This window comes from Alosa pseudoharengus, unplaced genomic scaffold (genome assembly GCF_046254945.1).
Source record: "Alosa pseudoharengus isolate Yale_2024_CS ecotype anadromous, Long Island Sound unplaced genomic scaffold, YU_APseudo_1.1 YU_APseudo_1.1_scf_2, whole genome shotgun sequence".
NCBI lineage: Eukaryota > Metazoa > Chordata > Actinopteri > Clupeiformes > Clupeidae > Alosa > Alosa pseudoharengus.
In genome coordinates, this window is record NW_027468663.1 from 32,638,704 (window position 1) to 32,656,906 (window position 18,203).

General features: G+C 38.0%; 1 protein-coding gene across 43 annotated transcripts in view; it reads left to right on the forward strand.

Moving 5' to 3' along the window:
• Nucleotides 1-1,792: 1,792 nt before the first annotated feature.
• Nucleotides 1,793-18,203, forward strand: part of LOC143134327 (uncharacterized) — a 51,234-nt gene continuing 34,823 nt past the window's right edge. For 36 of the 43 annotated variants that reach the window (XM_076294605.1, XM_076294607.1, XM_076294626.1 and 33 more), the window contains exons 1-7: nucleotides 12,116-12,335; nucleotides 12,821-13,108; nucleotides 13,594-13,881; nucleotides 14,367-14,654; nucleotides 15,140-15,427; nucleotides 15,913-16,200; nucleotides 16,689-16,976. In XM_076294605.1, the coding sequence (XP_076150720.1) occupies nucleotides 12,131-12,335; nucleotides 12,821-13,108; nucleotides 13,594-13,881; nucleotides 14,367-14,654; nucleotides 15,140-15,427; nucleotides 15,913-16,200; nucleotides 16,689-16,976 (1,933 nt within the window). In that variant the 5' untranslated portion in view covers nucleotides 12,116-12,130. Of the gene's footprint in view, nucleotides 1,927-8,315; nucleotides 8,368-8,695; nucleotides 8,723-12,115; nucleotides 12,336-12,820; nucleotides 13,109-13,593; nucleotides 13,882-14,366; nucleotides 14,655-15,139; nucleotides 15,428-15,912; nucleotides 16,201-16,688; nucleotides 16,977-18,203 lie in introns of those variants that run through there. The other 7 variants (XM_076294606.1, XM_076294624.1, XM_076294625.1 and 4 more) reach the window with 7 other exon arrangements.

Genomic DNA, 18,203 nt, shown 5'->3' on the forward strand with positions numbered 1-18,203 from the left:
CATTTTCAGCTTGTAGCATATGCCACAACAACCTCTATAGAAATATCGATGATAGATTGGTGATTGCTACGTTTATTCAAGTGATACAACCCTTAACAACAGATTAACATCCAGCTTGACTCATCTTCACTGACCCCAACTAGATTGGCACTTAACCTGGGCATTGTAGCCTAATTGATGACCGACTTAACTTCTCAGAGCATGTAGGCTACTGTAGCCTCAATTGCAAAATCATGTTGGTTTATCCTTTACAACATTAGGAAGATCAGATATGATCTGACACAATATAACCATACAGGCCATGGTTATATCCAAACTGGACTATTGTAATTGACTGTTATCTGGCCTACCTGCTTGTGTAGTAAGATTGTTACAACTGATTCAGAATGCTGCGGCAGGCCTAGTCTTCAATCAGCGAAAGATGACACATGTAACTCCTCTCCTACTGGCTCCCTATAGTGGCCAGAAATCTCTCACTTTGGCCCATAGGACACTGACTGGATCTGCTCCCTGCTATCTTAATTCAATGATCAAGATATATATCCCCAACCGCCCACTGCGGTCTTCTGATGAGCGTCTGTTGTGTCAACCAGCCATAAACGCTAGGTCAAATTCAAGACTCTTCCTCAGTGGTTCCTTGCTGGTGGAATGAGTTGCCCAGTGCTCTCCGTTCCTGTGATAGTTTTGGGTCTTTCAAGAAGTGTCAAAAGAGTATACTCTTTTGATCCTGTGAGGGAAATTTGGTCTCTGCATTTATCCCAATCCGTGAATTAGTGAAACACACTCAGCACACAGTGTACACACAGTGAGGTGAAGCACACACTAATCCCGACGCAGTGAGCTGCCTGCAACAACAGCGGGGCTCGGGGAGCAGTGAGGGGTTAGGTGCCTTGCTTAAGGGCACTTCAGCCGCTTCCTACTGGTTGGGGTTCGAACCGGCAACCCTCCGGTTATAAGTCCGAGCGCTAACCAGTAGGCCCCAACTGTTCAACATGCACTTAGTTTATTAACAGTTTATTATGTGTTATGGTTTGTATATTATAGTATTTATTTATTTTCATTAGGCTATTGATTGAATTGACATTGTTGTTTATTATTGATATTCTCCTTAATGTACTCTTACCAAGTTTTTGAATTGTTTACTGTTAAATTTAACTTTGTATTGTTGTTATCTGTATGTCGTTTTGTACAAAAGTGTCTGCTAAATACCATAAACAACCAGTGGCTGTTCATGGCAGGAACCTTGAAAGGATCACTTCTTCCAGGAGATTTATTGCAAACTGATTTATTTGCTAATGCTCTTAGTAGTTCAGGCAAAATCATTATTGAACTGGGAGGATGGCAGGTGTCGCGCAACAAATTGTATCATGGTACACTTAACTTTTTAAGTTCAAAAGTAATATGAAACCTGAACATTTTACAACACCAAGTGTAAATGAAGAGCTCTTTTCCAAAACGCTATATCCTCCATTTTAATGCATTTTCATAAATATTTTCTTTACATTTTCTTTTCCAAGTAATTTCAGTGGAACAGTTGATTTATCTTTACTCAATCAAAACAACACAACTGCACTTTTATCGATATTACCTGAAATACACAATTAAGTGACATGACTTTTAATTAATGTTTTCAAAAATGGATTTATAGTGGTTTGGAAGAAAGCAAATGTTCCTAAAACAGGTTTTACTTGTATTTTAACATGCACCCTCCCCTGGGCCACTATTGTTACCAGAACAAGTCACTCAAGTTAAATAAACCCAAGTTGGTTCTCTCCACACAAAGCTTGAAAACCAGTGATCAGTGCATCATTTTGTTTACGGAGACAACAGGTGGATTTTGCAGTCACAGTCTTTAAACCAGCACTCTCTACTCAGTAAAACACATCATCTTTATCACACAAACATCTGGATAAGGACATTTGACAGGTAAGATGGAATAACATCCACATTTCCATCATTGGGATATAATACATTGTGATGTGTTTGCATTACACAAAGGGTCTGAATGGTGCTAAAATGATACTGCATCTGAGGCAAATGGTACTGGGCAAAAGAGGCACCGGATGGATGTGAGCTAATGGTAACCAATGGCATCTTTGAAATGACTGACTAGTTTCAAAACTTTAGAGAAAATAACTGATTGGTAATGCGATGAATGTAGCTGAGTGGTCTAGGGTGTTAGGCTGGCAATCATAAGATAGCTGGTTCGAGACACATATGATGAATTGATGCTGCACATCGTGCCCTTGGACAAGGCACGTCATCTGCATTGCCTCAGTCTACCCAGCTGGGTATCGGGTACCGACTTCTGCTGGAGGGTTACCTGTGATGGACTGGCGTCCCTTCCAGGGGGAATCTACGACTCTTATCCACTTAGCACCATGGAAACTGGACATAAGCGCCAGTCTGATTGGCCTCCATGGCTACAAATGGATTAACTTAATGCAATGAAAATATAATCGACTTTTGCAGAGATGATATAGAATGAGTTTAATTGATTTGGCAGTTAGGTGGCAGGGCTCCTAACATTTTTAGGAGCACAAGCAGAAAATTTAAGGGTGCACACATTAAATTGACATGCTATGCAATTATACACATTTCCCCCCATCGTCATCCACAAATAGACCCTAGGCTGTTGTTAGACCAGAACTTTAAGTATAGTAAGTAATATTGTCAGGTCTTTAGTTTTTGTGAGTACCCTAGCTGCTGCATTTTGTTTCATCTGAAGCTATTTTAGAAAATGCATGAATGAGTTTTTTCTAAATCATGTTTTGAAAAAAGAACTCAATCTGATCAATTCTGATGTTTTTGAAGTGGTAAAAAGCTGATGTACTGTAGTTTAGCTTTCATGTGGCTGTTGACGTTTAGATCACTGTCACTTACTGTAAGGCACCAAGATTTTTCAGTATTCTTTGCTCTAAGACCTTTTTGTGAAGCAGAGGGGCAAAACAGAATTAGTTCAGTTTTATCTATGTTCAGGTGAAGAAAAATCTGAAAGGGCTAATCTGTATTGAGGTGTATGTCATTTGAAACCTTGATAAGAGCTGTTTCAGTGCTTGGGATTGGCCCAAAAACCGGACTGAAAGTAATCAAAATAGCCATTTGATGAAGGTGGATAGTTCATTAAAGACATTTTTTTGCCAATATGGTAGATTGGATATGGGCCTGTACTTGTTTAACATGGAAGCATACAAATTATTCTTATTGAGTATAGGGCTTTATGGTCGCTGGGACCTGAAAAAAGCAAGGATACATTCAATGTGAAGCATGTCTACTGTGTGGAAGATTTGATATTCAGTACTATTTTTTCTAACTAGAGAGTAGTAGAGTTTTGTAGTCTACCAAGCTAAACTCTGACATTAAGTTTAGTTTCCCTCCCTTTGTAGCTGGCGGTTACAGATGTTGGGTTAGTAATTAAGAAGATATGTTCAGTATTATTTGATCAATTTTACCTTTGAAAAAATGCAAAAGGTTGCATTTATTAGTTGAGAGAAGTTCAGGTACTAATTATGAGGGAGGATTTTTTAATTTCTTGATAGTTAAAAAAAAATAGCACACACATTTTTTTTATACTTCTACTGATGATGTTAGAGAAGAAAGACTGTCTTGCTCTGCATATTCCAGAATTCTATGTGTCGAGCATCTCTTTATGGATTTCATAGAGGATCTGAAGTTTGTATTTGCGGCATTTTCTTTCTTTCTTTCAGTCTTCCTACACTCTCTTTTTAGGATTTGAACTGCTGAATTTTGTTTCATTGGTGCTTATGTTTGTCAGTAACTCTCTTGACTTTTAATGAAGTAATGTCATCCATAATATTCGTAATTTTTCAATTACAATTATAGTTAATCTTATTGAGCATGACTGTTGACTGGAGGTTTGTGAAAGTGCTTGCTCTACTAAGAGAGCACTTGTGTAATCATTTATGATTCTCCTTCTTATCATCATAGATGTTTGATTAATCTGACCATACTTACCTAGAGCCTATTTGTAGATGTTAACAGGTTCAAACTTTGGTTTGGGAGCAGAAATATGTTAATCGGAGTAGTTTTGAGCTAGACCGTCTTTGCATTAACAACAGTTTTATAGCCTGTAGCGCAAATGGCATGAATTACCATAAAACAAATCACTATCAAACCACTAACCACTATCGGAGAGGGTCCCTACAGGGAAATCAAAGTATTTTAAGGTTTGTAAGTGTAAAGAACGGTTATAATAAGGACTGTTCATGAAGTTAGTGCATTACCTCGTCTTCCGGTTGCCGCCATCTTGAGGAAAAGTACATACATGTCAGTAGGCTCATTCAGCACTGCATACTGCATGAAAAGAAAAGTTACAGAAAGGTCTTTCATCTAGAGCTGGTAAACTTGGTTCCTTTTAAGGATTCGGGTTATTCTGAGTCGCTCACTAAATTGATCCGAGTTGTGTCACTTGAGTCACACTCACAGGGAGGCAACACCGGGTGTGTAACTAAAGTGTTCGTTAGTGTTGTGTCTGCTTCAATAATTAGCTTCCACTATGATCAGTGGAACTGGCTATTCCAGACATGATAGTAGCATGTACGTTTGAACAGAGCGATTTAGTTACGTGCCCTGTGTAGCCCCCCTCTGAGTTTCCTTGCTGATTGTCTCTAACCACTAACATAGTAAGTTCTGTGGATTCACTCGGTGCAGATGTGTTATTTTTGAGTTGTTCTACTTATCATGCAGCAACAGGGCATGCCAGATATCCTACATTATGAAAGAGATCAAGGGAGGGAAAGACTTTATGACACCACCTGAAAACTTGTTGTCAAGTAGGCCTAAAGAAACCTATTAGAATGGCTTGTTTGTTTTACTGAACAAATTGCCCTTTGCGGACAGAGAGGGTATAAAATGCACTGTTCTATTATCTGATCTCTTCTTTTTATTATAGTGCATGAAAAATGCACTGTACTGTTCTTCCTAGGCTTCTTATCTATTATTATTCCACTGACCACTTTTTCTGTGCGCTATTAAACTTTAACTTAGAAACTTCATTCAAACTTTGTAACAGGTCTTCTAAAGGACATGGCTGCTATGCATTCATTTTTGTAAACTTTATACTTGAGATATTACACTTGAGATATTAACAAAGTCAATTTCCCACTGACTTTCTATTGGGCATTATGACATCATAAAAGGTAGTTTAAACTGATTTGCACCTGTTCCAACTGCCATCTGCCCAACTAGGCCCCAATTTTCTCTGTAGCCATGTTTACATGGACACTTCTATTCTGATTAGAAATGGAATAACGGCTCAATCGGAATAAAAATTGTCATATAAACACCTCAATTGGAATGAAAATTCCTGATCCGATCAGAACTTTAATCGGAATGAAAGAGGTGGTGTAGTCCGCTCCTATTCCGAATGAACAGCCATGTATACAGTCATTCGGATTGACTGCTGTATCTTCTTCAGGAACAGTAGGCAACAACGTCTATTCCGATCAAAGATTCTAAAGCGCTTGAGATCCCTTGATTGGAATTGACTTGTGGTTGAGGTTGTGTTGTGGTTGCCTACAAACTAGCCTAAGTTATAAAGCTCTTGGCAACTAGGATTGCTAGGGCTAACCTGATATATACAATATTCAATATTACAATACAATATTCACTACTGCTATGCAGATGACACTCAGCACATGCCATTAACACCAGGTAGTCCTTGCTCAATCACTCACTTGTTAAACTGCTTAGATGATATCAACTGGATGGCAAGCAATGTTCTCCAACTCAATGACAGTAAAACTGAAATGATTTTATTGTGTTCCCCCAGCTTTGTTAACAACTCGATCAGCGCACTAGGCCCCCTGTCTGCAAATCTAGGGTGTCCTAGTTGATAGTTCTCTGTTTTAATAAACATGTGAGCAGTGTGGTGAAGGGCAGCTTTTATCATCTAAGAACTATAGTTAAGCTTAAACCTTTTTTTTATCTCACAATAATCTGGAAACCATTATTCATGCTTTTATCACATCTCGCCTTGATTACTGTAACTCCTTATACACTGGTCTGACCTAGGCCAACATTGGTTGATTTTAAAATCTTATTTTTTGTAACCTTTTTTCATGGCTTGTGTCTTATGGTCATCTTTAACGCCTGTACTATATATCCCCCTTTTTAATTTGTCTATCTCCCTCCTTTGCTTTTTTGTAAGCAGGGGCGTAGATTTGCGTGGGGACCGAAGGACGTGTCCACGCCCATGTCAAATTACGACTGAAATGTCCCCACCAATATTTAGGTTGAAATGGGGGGAAAAGCGCTCACATGCGCTACACAAAGAGTTAAATCATTTCTCACTTCAGTGCTGCCGATCATCTCGTACAGATCTTGTAATGTGCAGTAGCCTATAAGTGTAAATCGCGCTGATTTGAAGTTACCTATAATAACTACCAGTCAGCCGCAGCATGCAGCGCTTCAGTTTTACTTCACTACAAGCATGAAGTGCGTCCAAATTCACCCATTCTTCTCTGTTTAACTCCTCGAGAAGTAGGCTACTCATCACACATGTGTCACATGAAAGAGCCTTTTCTCAGCTTTTAAACGGTGCTAGCTAGCCACTGTTTGCTGTGATAAACGTGAGAAAAATAACTTCAAGAGATTTAATCATTATTCTCTGCGCCCATCTCCACATCCATTCGTCTCGGTGGAATATCGTAGGCCTACACACTCTTCACGCAACACATGACAAACCATATATCAGAATAAACAGCAGACCTTACCGAACACAAAGATGTAATGCATTCCCGTGTATAGTTAGCTGTTCCAGAGTAATCCGGGTTTGAAATAAATTATAGCAAAATTCAACATGGTCTTTCGGCTGCATTTCTTAAAACTGAGCTGTGCTTACATCGCCTAGATATCTGTAAATATTAGAATCAGAGAATATACAGGCAGCTCACGGTTAAGAGTTTGTGAATGTAGCCTTAATGATTTCTTTTCACAAAATGCTAAGCATGCATGTATTTAAGTTTCTTAAAACTGAGCGGTGCTTAAATGGGCATGATTTCATAACAGACCAAATAGAAAATAAATGTTAAATATAGCCTACATATCTGTAGCCTACAGATTAAAATCAGATTATGTAGGCTACACAGTGTAGTTAGGTCAAGTTGAACCGTAGGACATTTTAATCATGGATAGTAGTTGGACAGTAGCACATTTTAATCAGTTTATATATCTATAGTGGCTGGTGAAAGAGTTGAGTGTTTTTTTGTTTGTTTGTTTTTTCGGGGGGGGGAGGGGGGGGTTAGTGGGTAGTGTCCCCACCAAAGCTCAGACCAAACCTACGCCCTTGTTTGTAAGATAGCCTTACCTGTGAAGCACTTTGGGTCAATGTTGTTGTTTAAAATGGGCTATATAAATAAAGTGACTTGACTTGACAGTAGGCCTAATGTTGCAAGAGGTTTGTGTGTGACGCTATTTATCATCTTAGATTTAATTGTAGTAGGACTCAGGTGATCCGAGTTAATGATACAATAGATTCGCGACTCATGGGTTATTTTCAGGACACGGGTGAAAGATCCAAATGAGTCGTGACTCAAGCACCTTTACTTTCATCTGGGAAAAGTCCACTAATCCATAAATGAATTCATTTTAAATTGATAGCATGGCAAGTGCATTTAACCTTTGTTGTCCCATGGTGTTGCATGTAAATGTAAATTAATCCTTTTCAGTGTTGAAAAGTGTCTCTCTGACTCAAAAGTGGTAATCAGAGTAGTGATTTTTAGCAATGACACTGTTTCAGATGGGCATCCTGGAGGTTGTTCTGATGAATTAACTAAAGAGACTATTTCCATGTGCAACTCAGATGTGCATTGCAATACACAAATTGTGCATTCGACTAGAACTCCTTCATCAGTGTCTGACTCTGCACCCACTCATATCACTGTTCACCATCACAGGTTTAGGTAATCAATTTATGGCCAATGTGGCTAACAACATCTAGCTAGGCCAATCAAAGCTGGCTCAAGAGTATTTCAAATCACAGAGGGCACAGGTGTTGTGCGTAAAATGAAATGTAAATCATTTGGGTAACATCAAAGCACAAGATGAGTCTGAAACATAACAAAATGTGGAAAAAGTGAAGCGCTGTGAATACTTTCCGTATGCACTGTATATCGGCTGACCCAGGTTTGATTCCTGAGCTTGTCGATGTGTCTACTGTAGGTCTGTGTCGCTTTGAATGAAAGTGTCTGCTATACCAATCAACTTTAACTTTATATTAAAATTCAGCAGCAACTCATTGTATCGTTCTTTAGACCAGATGTACCCTAACTATATTTATATCATTTGTTTAAAAGGAAACAGGGGACAAGATGAAAGTGGTCCCACTTCTGTTCCTTCTCTTGATAGGTAAGTCAGAAAAACCAAAGAAGTCTTTTCAGCAGTAACATATTTTGGCCTGTATAAGTACATTACAAGGTTTGTTACTTGGCAGTTTTCTTCAGTGTCCACATAGAAGAATCATGTACAATATGGTTAATATGTAGGTATAATTCTTTATTGCTCACCTTAATGGTGTTGGAAACCAACAAGTTTGTTTTCCATAGAAACCACTAGTGGGTGCACTTTTAACATGTTTCAACATAATACATACAGGTAACGAATAGATTAATACAGATAACTCATCTCTTTAGGATATAAATTCAATAACATACACTGTTTTGTTTTTATCTTTAAGGGGTATTCAAGGAAGTGCAAACAACAAGTAAGTGCTTTTGCTCTTTGGGGAATATAAGACAACCCCCACCATGCCTCAGACACCAGACACAACATGTACACAAAGATGTTGGAGACACTTCCAACAATCATAAATGAAGAAAATTAAATTGACCCAAAATTGGATCTTGGTGGCAAACTACGTATTGGGATGGTGGAATTTGACAGCTTCTCTAACTGAGAAAGCTCTGTTTTGCAGGGTTGAAGTAAACCACAATGAAACATCACAAATATCACAAAAGGCCATTTGGTCAGTCTGGACTTTTCATGTCCTGAATCTCAAGCAGGATTAAGATCCTACCAGAGAATAATAGATCACTGGTCACTGTAAATAGTTCACTTTTAAGGAGAACTAGGGCTGTCAAACGATTCAATTTTGTATTTTTTTTTGTTTGTGATTAATCGCTAAATTTCTATAGTCAATCGCGATTAATCACATATTTTATCACATTATTAAAATTCTATTATTTTGCATTTCTGAACTTTCCAGAAGACCATATTAACAATATAAAGAAATTATTACCAGTGTATCTTGATTGGGATTCAAATGAAAGCAAAGCAAGTTACTTTATTAACTTTAAGACGTAGGTCTATTTGATTATTTAAAAAAATGTGCAGCAGACCTGAGGCAACATGTATTCTTCAGAAATATAGCTGATATAAACTGAAATAAATGCTACAACAGAAGTGCATGCACAAAATGTACACACATTATAAAGAGCATAATAAACAGAAAATACTCCATAGGCCTATAGCCTATATTCATTATCTTTGAGTTCAGTTGAAAATAAGGAACTTATTGAGATATTCATATTGAGTGTGCAAAATGTAGCCTATAGAGCACATGTCAATGAAGTGCATAACCAACAGAAATAGCTTAGTCATATCTCTATGTTCAGTTCACAATAGTGTGAGTGTAAATAATGTTTAGCTTGTAGGCTAGATTAAAGCTTAAACTTGACTCGGTGATATTTTAATTCCAAGCCGACACCAGAGCGACATGAGTGCACTGCTATTTTATACCATGGTGTGTGAAGTATAGACCTCTCCAGAATAAGTCCCGCCTCCGTAACTTCCGTATCCATCCAACTTCCTGGCGTCGATTGTCTATGGGAAATAACATGGCGTTTCAAAATATCATACCGGTAAAACATCTGTAGGTAGCGAAGTAGAAAAAGCTGGTGGGCAGATTGGCCTACACACTTCGGCCATCTAGTTTCCACTGGATTTTTTGATTGTCGGTGCCGTTTAAGTAGTATACTATAGACTATACTACTTAAACGGCAACGAAAATGGTTGGATGGATACGGAAGTTAGGAGGCGGGACTTATTCTGGAGAGGTCTATTGAGAAAAATGGAATCTAATGAAATTGAATGTCGAAAGCAGATTGCGCAACACTTATGTCGGCATCGGTGTCCACAGCACTTTAAAGCACCATTCAGCCGACCGGGAGTTCAGAACTGCGGTGGTGTTTATTAGGCTATCTCAATGCCTAGGAGGACTAGGCAGAAGCCACAAAGCTGCAGAAGCCTAGGGCCTAGGAAGCAAAGTTCTTAGAATCTTTGCTAGGAAGTGTCTGTGGCAGTTTGAGGACAAGAAACGGTGCATCAAAGGGTCAAAATAGTAGCAGCCAAAAAGGATTGTTGATAGGCCTAACAGAACAAGTGACGGTGTAAAATAAAAAATCTTTGGCGACCCGCGATAAATGCGTTAGCCTACTACCCTTTGGCCAGCTCGCAGTGTGTGCGGCGTGCCCCTTGTTTGTTTCCGGTGTGGTGTTGTAGTTTTTCTAGTTGTTGCAACAGCATGTAAAAAAAACTACAAAGTTTGGTAGGCCAAAAAGAATGTTAATCTCACGATAAAAAATTGACGGCGTTAAAATAGGTTTGCGTTACACAGTTAGCCTACAGTTTTTTTCAATCGCTAACAAGCGCTTATATATAACGTATATAAACGTTTTATATAACCAAGAACTAACGTTCCCGGAACATTCAGCAAACTTTCCATGGGAACCAAAACTTACTCAAAAACTAACCTTCGGGGAACGTTTGGGAACCAAAAACTAACGTTCCCGCAACCAAAAACTGTGGTTCCCAGAACGTTCTGGGAACCATAAATTGTTAGCTGGGTTACCCATACTTCAGATACTTTTTCTAAACTTACTGTAATGCATCTTCCACTGAACATTAGAAATAAATGCAATTGCTGACCTTAATATTTCTTATTATGTTCACAAAGACTTTAAGTTCTTCACAAAAGAAAGAAAAGATAAAGTCTGTGTATTAATGTTGGCATGCAAATCACAGTCTGCCATTTGAACAATTGACTTTCTTGAGGAGTGTTAAAACACTCACCTTGAGTGATTCATGTGAAAGATGAGTATGATCTCTGGTGGCAGAATACATTATTGCAGTCCAGCAACCTCTCAGTTACCTTATTCAATATGCATCCTCATGAATGGGTGGGGCACTACTGTACACAAGTTAAGCAAATATGAGTCATCTCCAAAGTCATGGTACATTCAATCTATTATCAGCTCCTAAATGACTTGATCTACAGTATTATCAATGTTTCAGCTTTGTGTTCAATGTTCCTTTGTTTTGTCTTAATAACATGCTGTTTCCAAAAATAAATTGGGAGACAGTTTGAAATGTACATAAAATAGAATGCTATGATTTGGAAAACATTTAAACCCTATATTTATTTTACAATACATACATTAAAAACACAGTTAAAATTAATCCAATTTTCCATTTTTTATTTTCAATATAAAATTGAACTGATAATCGTTACAGGGTTTTGAGACCATTCCTCCTTACAAAATCTCTCCAGATCGTCCGCATTCCCAGGTCCTCACTTTTGTATTCTCCTCTTTGACTCACTGTTTTGCTTCACTGCCTGATGGATGATCCAATCATGACCCACCTTCAGTGTCTTGGCAGAGATGATCATTTTCCATGTGTGTGTGGAGGGTCGAGCAGAGACTAGGATTGCCACTGATGTGAATAATCACACAGTATTCAATATTACTGATGGTGTCAATACTGATCAATATTGTCATTCCCGGTCAATCCTCTGACAACAGCTCAGACACGGAAAGTATATGGAGATCGATAAAAAGGTGACCTTGAAATTGAGGTGTTAAAGGTGCTGAGCAATCCATGGGTAACTTCCTCTGGCTGTTTTACAGGCGATAAGACCTGCTCAAAGTGTGGCAAAAGTGGCGTTTGAAAAACTGAATTTAAGGGAAAAAAGACTTTAGGGGCCTTTAAGTGCATAGAAGTATCCCAACAGCAGCACTGACAATACTATTTACCATAGGCTCCACCTCACCAGCACAAACATCAACATCAGTACCAATCACAAAATCACCTCAACCATCTCCTTCAACATCACATGACACTATCTCCTTCCTCATCATCAGTAACCATAACAACACAGGCTTCACCATCAGTCTCTATCTCTGCTTCCTCTACACCTGCAGCTACATCTCCAACATCTGATTCAGAAGCCACCACATCCCCCGTACCATCAACACCAAATCCCACATCATCATCAGATACACCACAAACGAATGCTACAACATTTACATTCACAAATGGTCAGTCATCACATATCTATTTTTATTTAATAATTTTCTGTTTATTATTGTTTCCTTTGTGACAAATACCTTTTGTGCATAATTTAGCACTGTCATAACTTGGAATCTTTAGAATAATTTCCATAATATAGTTTTCCTTTTCAAAACTATAACCAAGGTTGGCATAGTTTTATTTCTATCTTCATCTTCAATAGTATTTTCTCATTTATAACACACTCTCATTATGCAATTTGTACAGCCACATTCTACTTAACTCAAGTGGCCAGAATGAATTATTCCCATATGAGGTCAAACACAGGCATTCTAAACAGCTGATTCCTCATAGATGGAACTCAAACTTTTTAGAAAGGCAGCTCACTAGAAAAAAGGGTGTTTCTCTTTCTGAATGTATACATTTCTTGAGTGTATTATCTTCATATATATATATATAACATCAATAATACAAAGCGTCCCAACTTCAGCACTAACGACAACCTCTACCATAGACTCCTCCTCAACACAAGCACAATCATCAATATCAGTACCCATGACAACATCACCTCAACCATCTCCTTCAACATCACAGTCTATGACACTATCTCCATCCTCATCATCAGTAACCATAACAACACAGGCTTCACCATCAGTCTCTATCTCTGCTTCCTCTACACCTGCAGCTACATCTCCAACATCTGATTCAGAAGCCACCACATCCCCCGTACCATCAACACCAAATCCCACATCATCATCAGATACACCACAAACGAATGCTACAACATTTACATTCACAAATGGTCAGTCATCACATATCTATTTTTATTTAATAATTTTCTGTTTATTATTGTTTCCTTTGTGACAAATACCTTTTGTGCATAATTTAGCACTGTCATAACTTGGAATCTTTAGAATAATTTCCATAATATAGTTTTCCTTTTCAAAACTATAACCAAGGTTGGCATAGTTTTATTTCTATCTTCATCTTCAATAGTATTTTCTCATTTATAACACACTCTCATTATGCAATTTGTACAGCCACATTCTACTTAACTCGAGTGGCCAGAATGAATTATTCCCATATGAGGTCAAACACAGGCATTCTAAACAGCTGATTCCTCATAGATGGAACTCAAACTTTTTAGAAAGGCAGCTCACTAGAAAAAAGGGTGTTTCTCTTTCTGAATGTATACATTTCTTGAGTGTATTATCTTCATATATATATATATAACATCAATAATACAAAGCGTCCCAACTTCAGCACTAACGACAACCTCTACCATAGACTCCTCCTCAACACAAGCACAATCATCAATATCAGTACCCATGACAACATCACCTCAAACATCTCCTTCAACATCACAGTCTATGACACTATCTCCATCCTCATCATCAGTAACCATAACAACACAGGCTTCACCATCAGTCTCTATCTCTGCTTCCTCTACACCTGCAGCTACATCTCCAACATCTGCTTCAGAAGCCACCACATCCCCCGTACCATCAACACCAAATCCCACATCATCATCAGATACACCACAAATGAATGCTACCACATTTACATTCACAAATGGTGAGTCATCACATATCTATTTTTATTTCATAATTTTCTGTTTATTATTGTTTCCTTTGTGACAAACACCTTTTGTGCATAATTTAGCACTGTCATAACTTGGAATCTTTAGAAGAATTTCCATAATATAGTTTTCCTTTTCAAAACTATAACCAAGGTTGGCATAGTTTTATTTCTATCTTCATCTTCAATAGTATTTTCTCATTTATAACACACTCTCATTATGCAATTTGTACAGCCACATTCTACTTAACTCAAGTGGCCAGAATGAATTATTCCCATATGAGGTCAAACACAGGCATTCTAAACAGCTGATTCCTCATAGATGGAACTCAAACTTTTTAGAAAGGCAGCTCACTAGAAAAAAGGGTGTTTCTCTTTCTGAATGTATACATTTCTTGAGTGTATTATCTTCATATATATATATATAACATCAATAATACAAAGCGTCCCAACTTCAGCACTAACGACAACCTCTACCATAGACTCCTCCTCAACACAAGCACAATCATCAATATCAGTACCCATGACAACATCACCTCAACCATCTCCTTCAACATCACAGTCTATGACACTATCTCCATCCTCATCATCAGTAACCATAACAACACAGGCTTCACCATCAGTCTCTATCTCTGCTTCCTCTACACCTGCAGCTACATCTCCAACATCTGATTCAGAAGCCACCACATCCCCCGTACCATCAACACCAAATCCCACATCATCATCAGATACACCACAAACGAATGCTACAACATTTACATTCACAAATGGTCAGTCATCACATATCTATTTTTATTTAATAATTTTCTGTTTATTATTGTTTCCTTTGTGACAAATACCTTTTGTGCATAATTTAGCACTGTCATAACTTGGAATCTTTAGAATAATTTCCATAATATAGTTTTCCTTTTCAAAACTATAACCAAGGTTGGCATAGTTTTATTTCTATCTTCATCTTCAATAGTATTTTCTCATTTATAACACACTCTCATTATGCAATTTGTACAGCCACATTCTACTTAACTCGAGTGGCCAGAATGAATTATTCCCATATGAGGTCAAACACAGGCATTCTAAACAGCTGATTCCTCATAGATGGAACTCAAACTTTTTAGAAAGGCAGCTCACTAGAAAAAAGGGTGTTTCTCTTTCTGAATGTATACATTTCTTGAGTGTATTATCTTCATATATATATATATAACATCAATAATACAAAGCGTCCCAACTTCAGCACTAACGACAACCTCTACCATAGACTCCTCCTCAACACAAGCACAATCATCAATATCAGTACCCATGACAACATCACCTCAAACATCTCCTTCAACATCACAGTCTATGACACTATCTCCATCCTCATCATCAGTAACCATAACAACACAGGCTTCACCATCAGTCTCTATCTCTGCTTCCTCTACACCTGCAGCTACATCTCCAACATCTGCTTCAGAAGCCACCACATCCCCCGTACCATCAACACCAAATCCCACATCATCATCAGATACACCACAAATGAATGCTACCACATTTACATTCACAAATGGTGAGTCATCACATATCTATTTTTATTTCATAATTTTCTGTTTATTATTGTTTCCTTTGTGACAAACACCTTTTGTGCATAATTTAGCACTGTCATAACTTGGAATCTTTAGAAGAATTTCCATAATATAGTTTTCCTTTTCAAAACTATAACCAAGGTTGGCATAGTTTTATTTCTATCTTCATCTTCAATAGTATTTTCTCATTTATAACACACTCTCATTATGCAATTTGTACAGCCACATTCTACTTAACTCGAGTGGCCAGAATGAATTATTCCCATATGAGGTCAAACACAGGCATTCTAAACAGCTGATTCCTCATAGATGGAACTCAAACTTTTTAGAAAGGCAGCTCACTAGAAAAAAGGGTGTTTCTCTTTCTGAATGTATACATTTCTTGAGTGTATTATCTTCATATATATATATATAACATCAATAATACAAAGCGTCCCAACTTCAGCACTAACGACAACCTCTACCATAGACTCCTCCTCAACACAAGCACAATCATCAATATCAGTACCCATGACAACATCACCTCAACCATCTCCTTCAACATCACAGTCTATGACACTATCTCCATCCTCATCATCAGTAACCATAACAACACAGGCTTCACCATCAGTCTCTATCTCTGCTTCCTCTACACCTGCAGCTACATCTCCAACATCTGCTTCAGAAGCCACCACATCCCCCGTACCATCAACACCAAATCCCACATCATCATCAGATACACCACAAATGAATGCTACAACATTTACATTCACAAATGGTCAGTCATCACATATCTATTTTTATTTCATAATTTTCTGTTTATTATTGTTTCCTTTGTGACAAACACCTTTGTGCATAATTTAGCACTGTCATAACTTGGAATCTTTAGAAGAATTTCCATAATGTACAGTTTTCCTTTTCAAAACTATAACCAAGGTTGGCATAGTTTTATTTCTATCTTCATCTTCAATAGTATTTTCTCATTTATAACACACTCTCATTATGCAATTTGTACAGCCACATTCTACTTAACTCGAGTGGCCAGAATGAATTATTCCCATATGAGGTCAAACACAGGCATTCTAAACAGCTGATTCCTCATAGATGGAACTCAAACTTTTTAGAAAGGCAGCTCACTAGAAAAAAGGGTGTTTCTCTTTCTGAATGTATACATTTCTTGAGTGTATTATCTTCATATATATATATATATAACATCAATAATACAAAGCGTCCCAACTTCAGCACTAACGACAACCTCTACCATAGACTCCTCCTCAACACAAGCACAATCATCAATATCAGTACCCATGACAACATCACCTCAACCATCTCCTTCAACATCACAGTCTATGACACTATCTCCATCCTCATCATCAGTAACCATAACAACACAGGCTTCACCATCAGTCTCTATCTCTGCTTCCTCTACACCTGCAGCTACATCTCCAACATCTGCTTCAGAAGCCACCACATCCCCCGTACCATCAACACCAAATCCCACATCATCATCAGATACACCACAAATGAATGCTACAACATTTACATTCACAAATGGTCAGTCATCACATATCTATTTTTATTTCATAATTTTCTGTTTATTATTGTTTCCTTTGTGACAAACACCTTTGTGCATAATTTAGCACTGTCATAACTTGGAATCTTTAGAAGAATTTCCATAATGTACAGTTTTCCTTTTCAAAACTATAACCAAGGTTGGCATAGTTTTATTTCTATCTTCATCTTCAATAGTATTTTCTCATTTATAACACACTCTCATTATGCAATTTGTACAGCCACATTCTACTTAACTCGAGTGGCCAGAATGAATTATTCCCATATGAGGTCAAACACAGGCATTCTAAACAGCTGATTCCTCATAGATGGAACTCAAACTTTTTAGAAAGGCAGCTCACCAGAAAAAAGGGTGTTTCTCTTTCTGAATGTATACATTTCTTGAGTGCAGGCCCGGGGTGGGTAATCGGGAGAATCGGGAGAATTCCCGGTGGGCCGCTTCACTTTTGGGCCGGTCGACGAAAAAAATATTGACATTTGTCACGTTAGTCTAACTTCTCTTAAAGTAGGCTACACGTTCCGCATTCTGTGCATGGCACCGTTGCCTCTGCATGGGTTGTAGCCTACCGTGTGAGGGAGTTCTCCCCTCCCAAAGAGAGTTGGTTGGGTCCATATAGCCCGTCTTTTCCAAAAAAGTTTTCTCAGATACGGATAGCCGGGCCGGCCCTACAGTAGCCATAAGCGTCAGGAAGGATGGATGGTAGAAAGAGGCCAGGAGTGACTGAAACGGCCAGGTAGATGCTGCTAAATGTGCCAAGCTTCTAGATTAGGCCTACAGACAAAAGTGGCAACTGGTAAAGAGAGATAGCTATAGGCAATGATTATTAGCAGTTATTGGGCTAATATTGGACGTTTGTAACGTTTTCAAGCTATTTGCAAGCAACATATTACATTTCTTAAAATATTAGCCTTTTGTATCCGATTCATAGACTTTGCAGTATGCAAATATTAATAACAAAACTGAAGTTTGATCTGTGTAGGCCTATGCGGTAAAAATTGTAGCCTCTGAGCAGCAGATCAACCAGTCGACCACTGAAAATGATGAGCCCGAAATTAGTGATAAGGAGGCCATGACTACAGGGACAAGTAGAGAGGATAAATTAAAGTTATTTAATGTAAGAAACCTATATGCCTTGTTTGCTTAAAAGAGGGTGTAGTAAAGGAGTAGGCTAAATCACCAAACAACAATATAGCCTACCCATGCAAAAA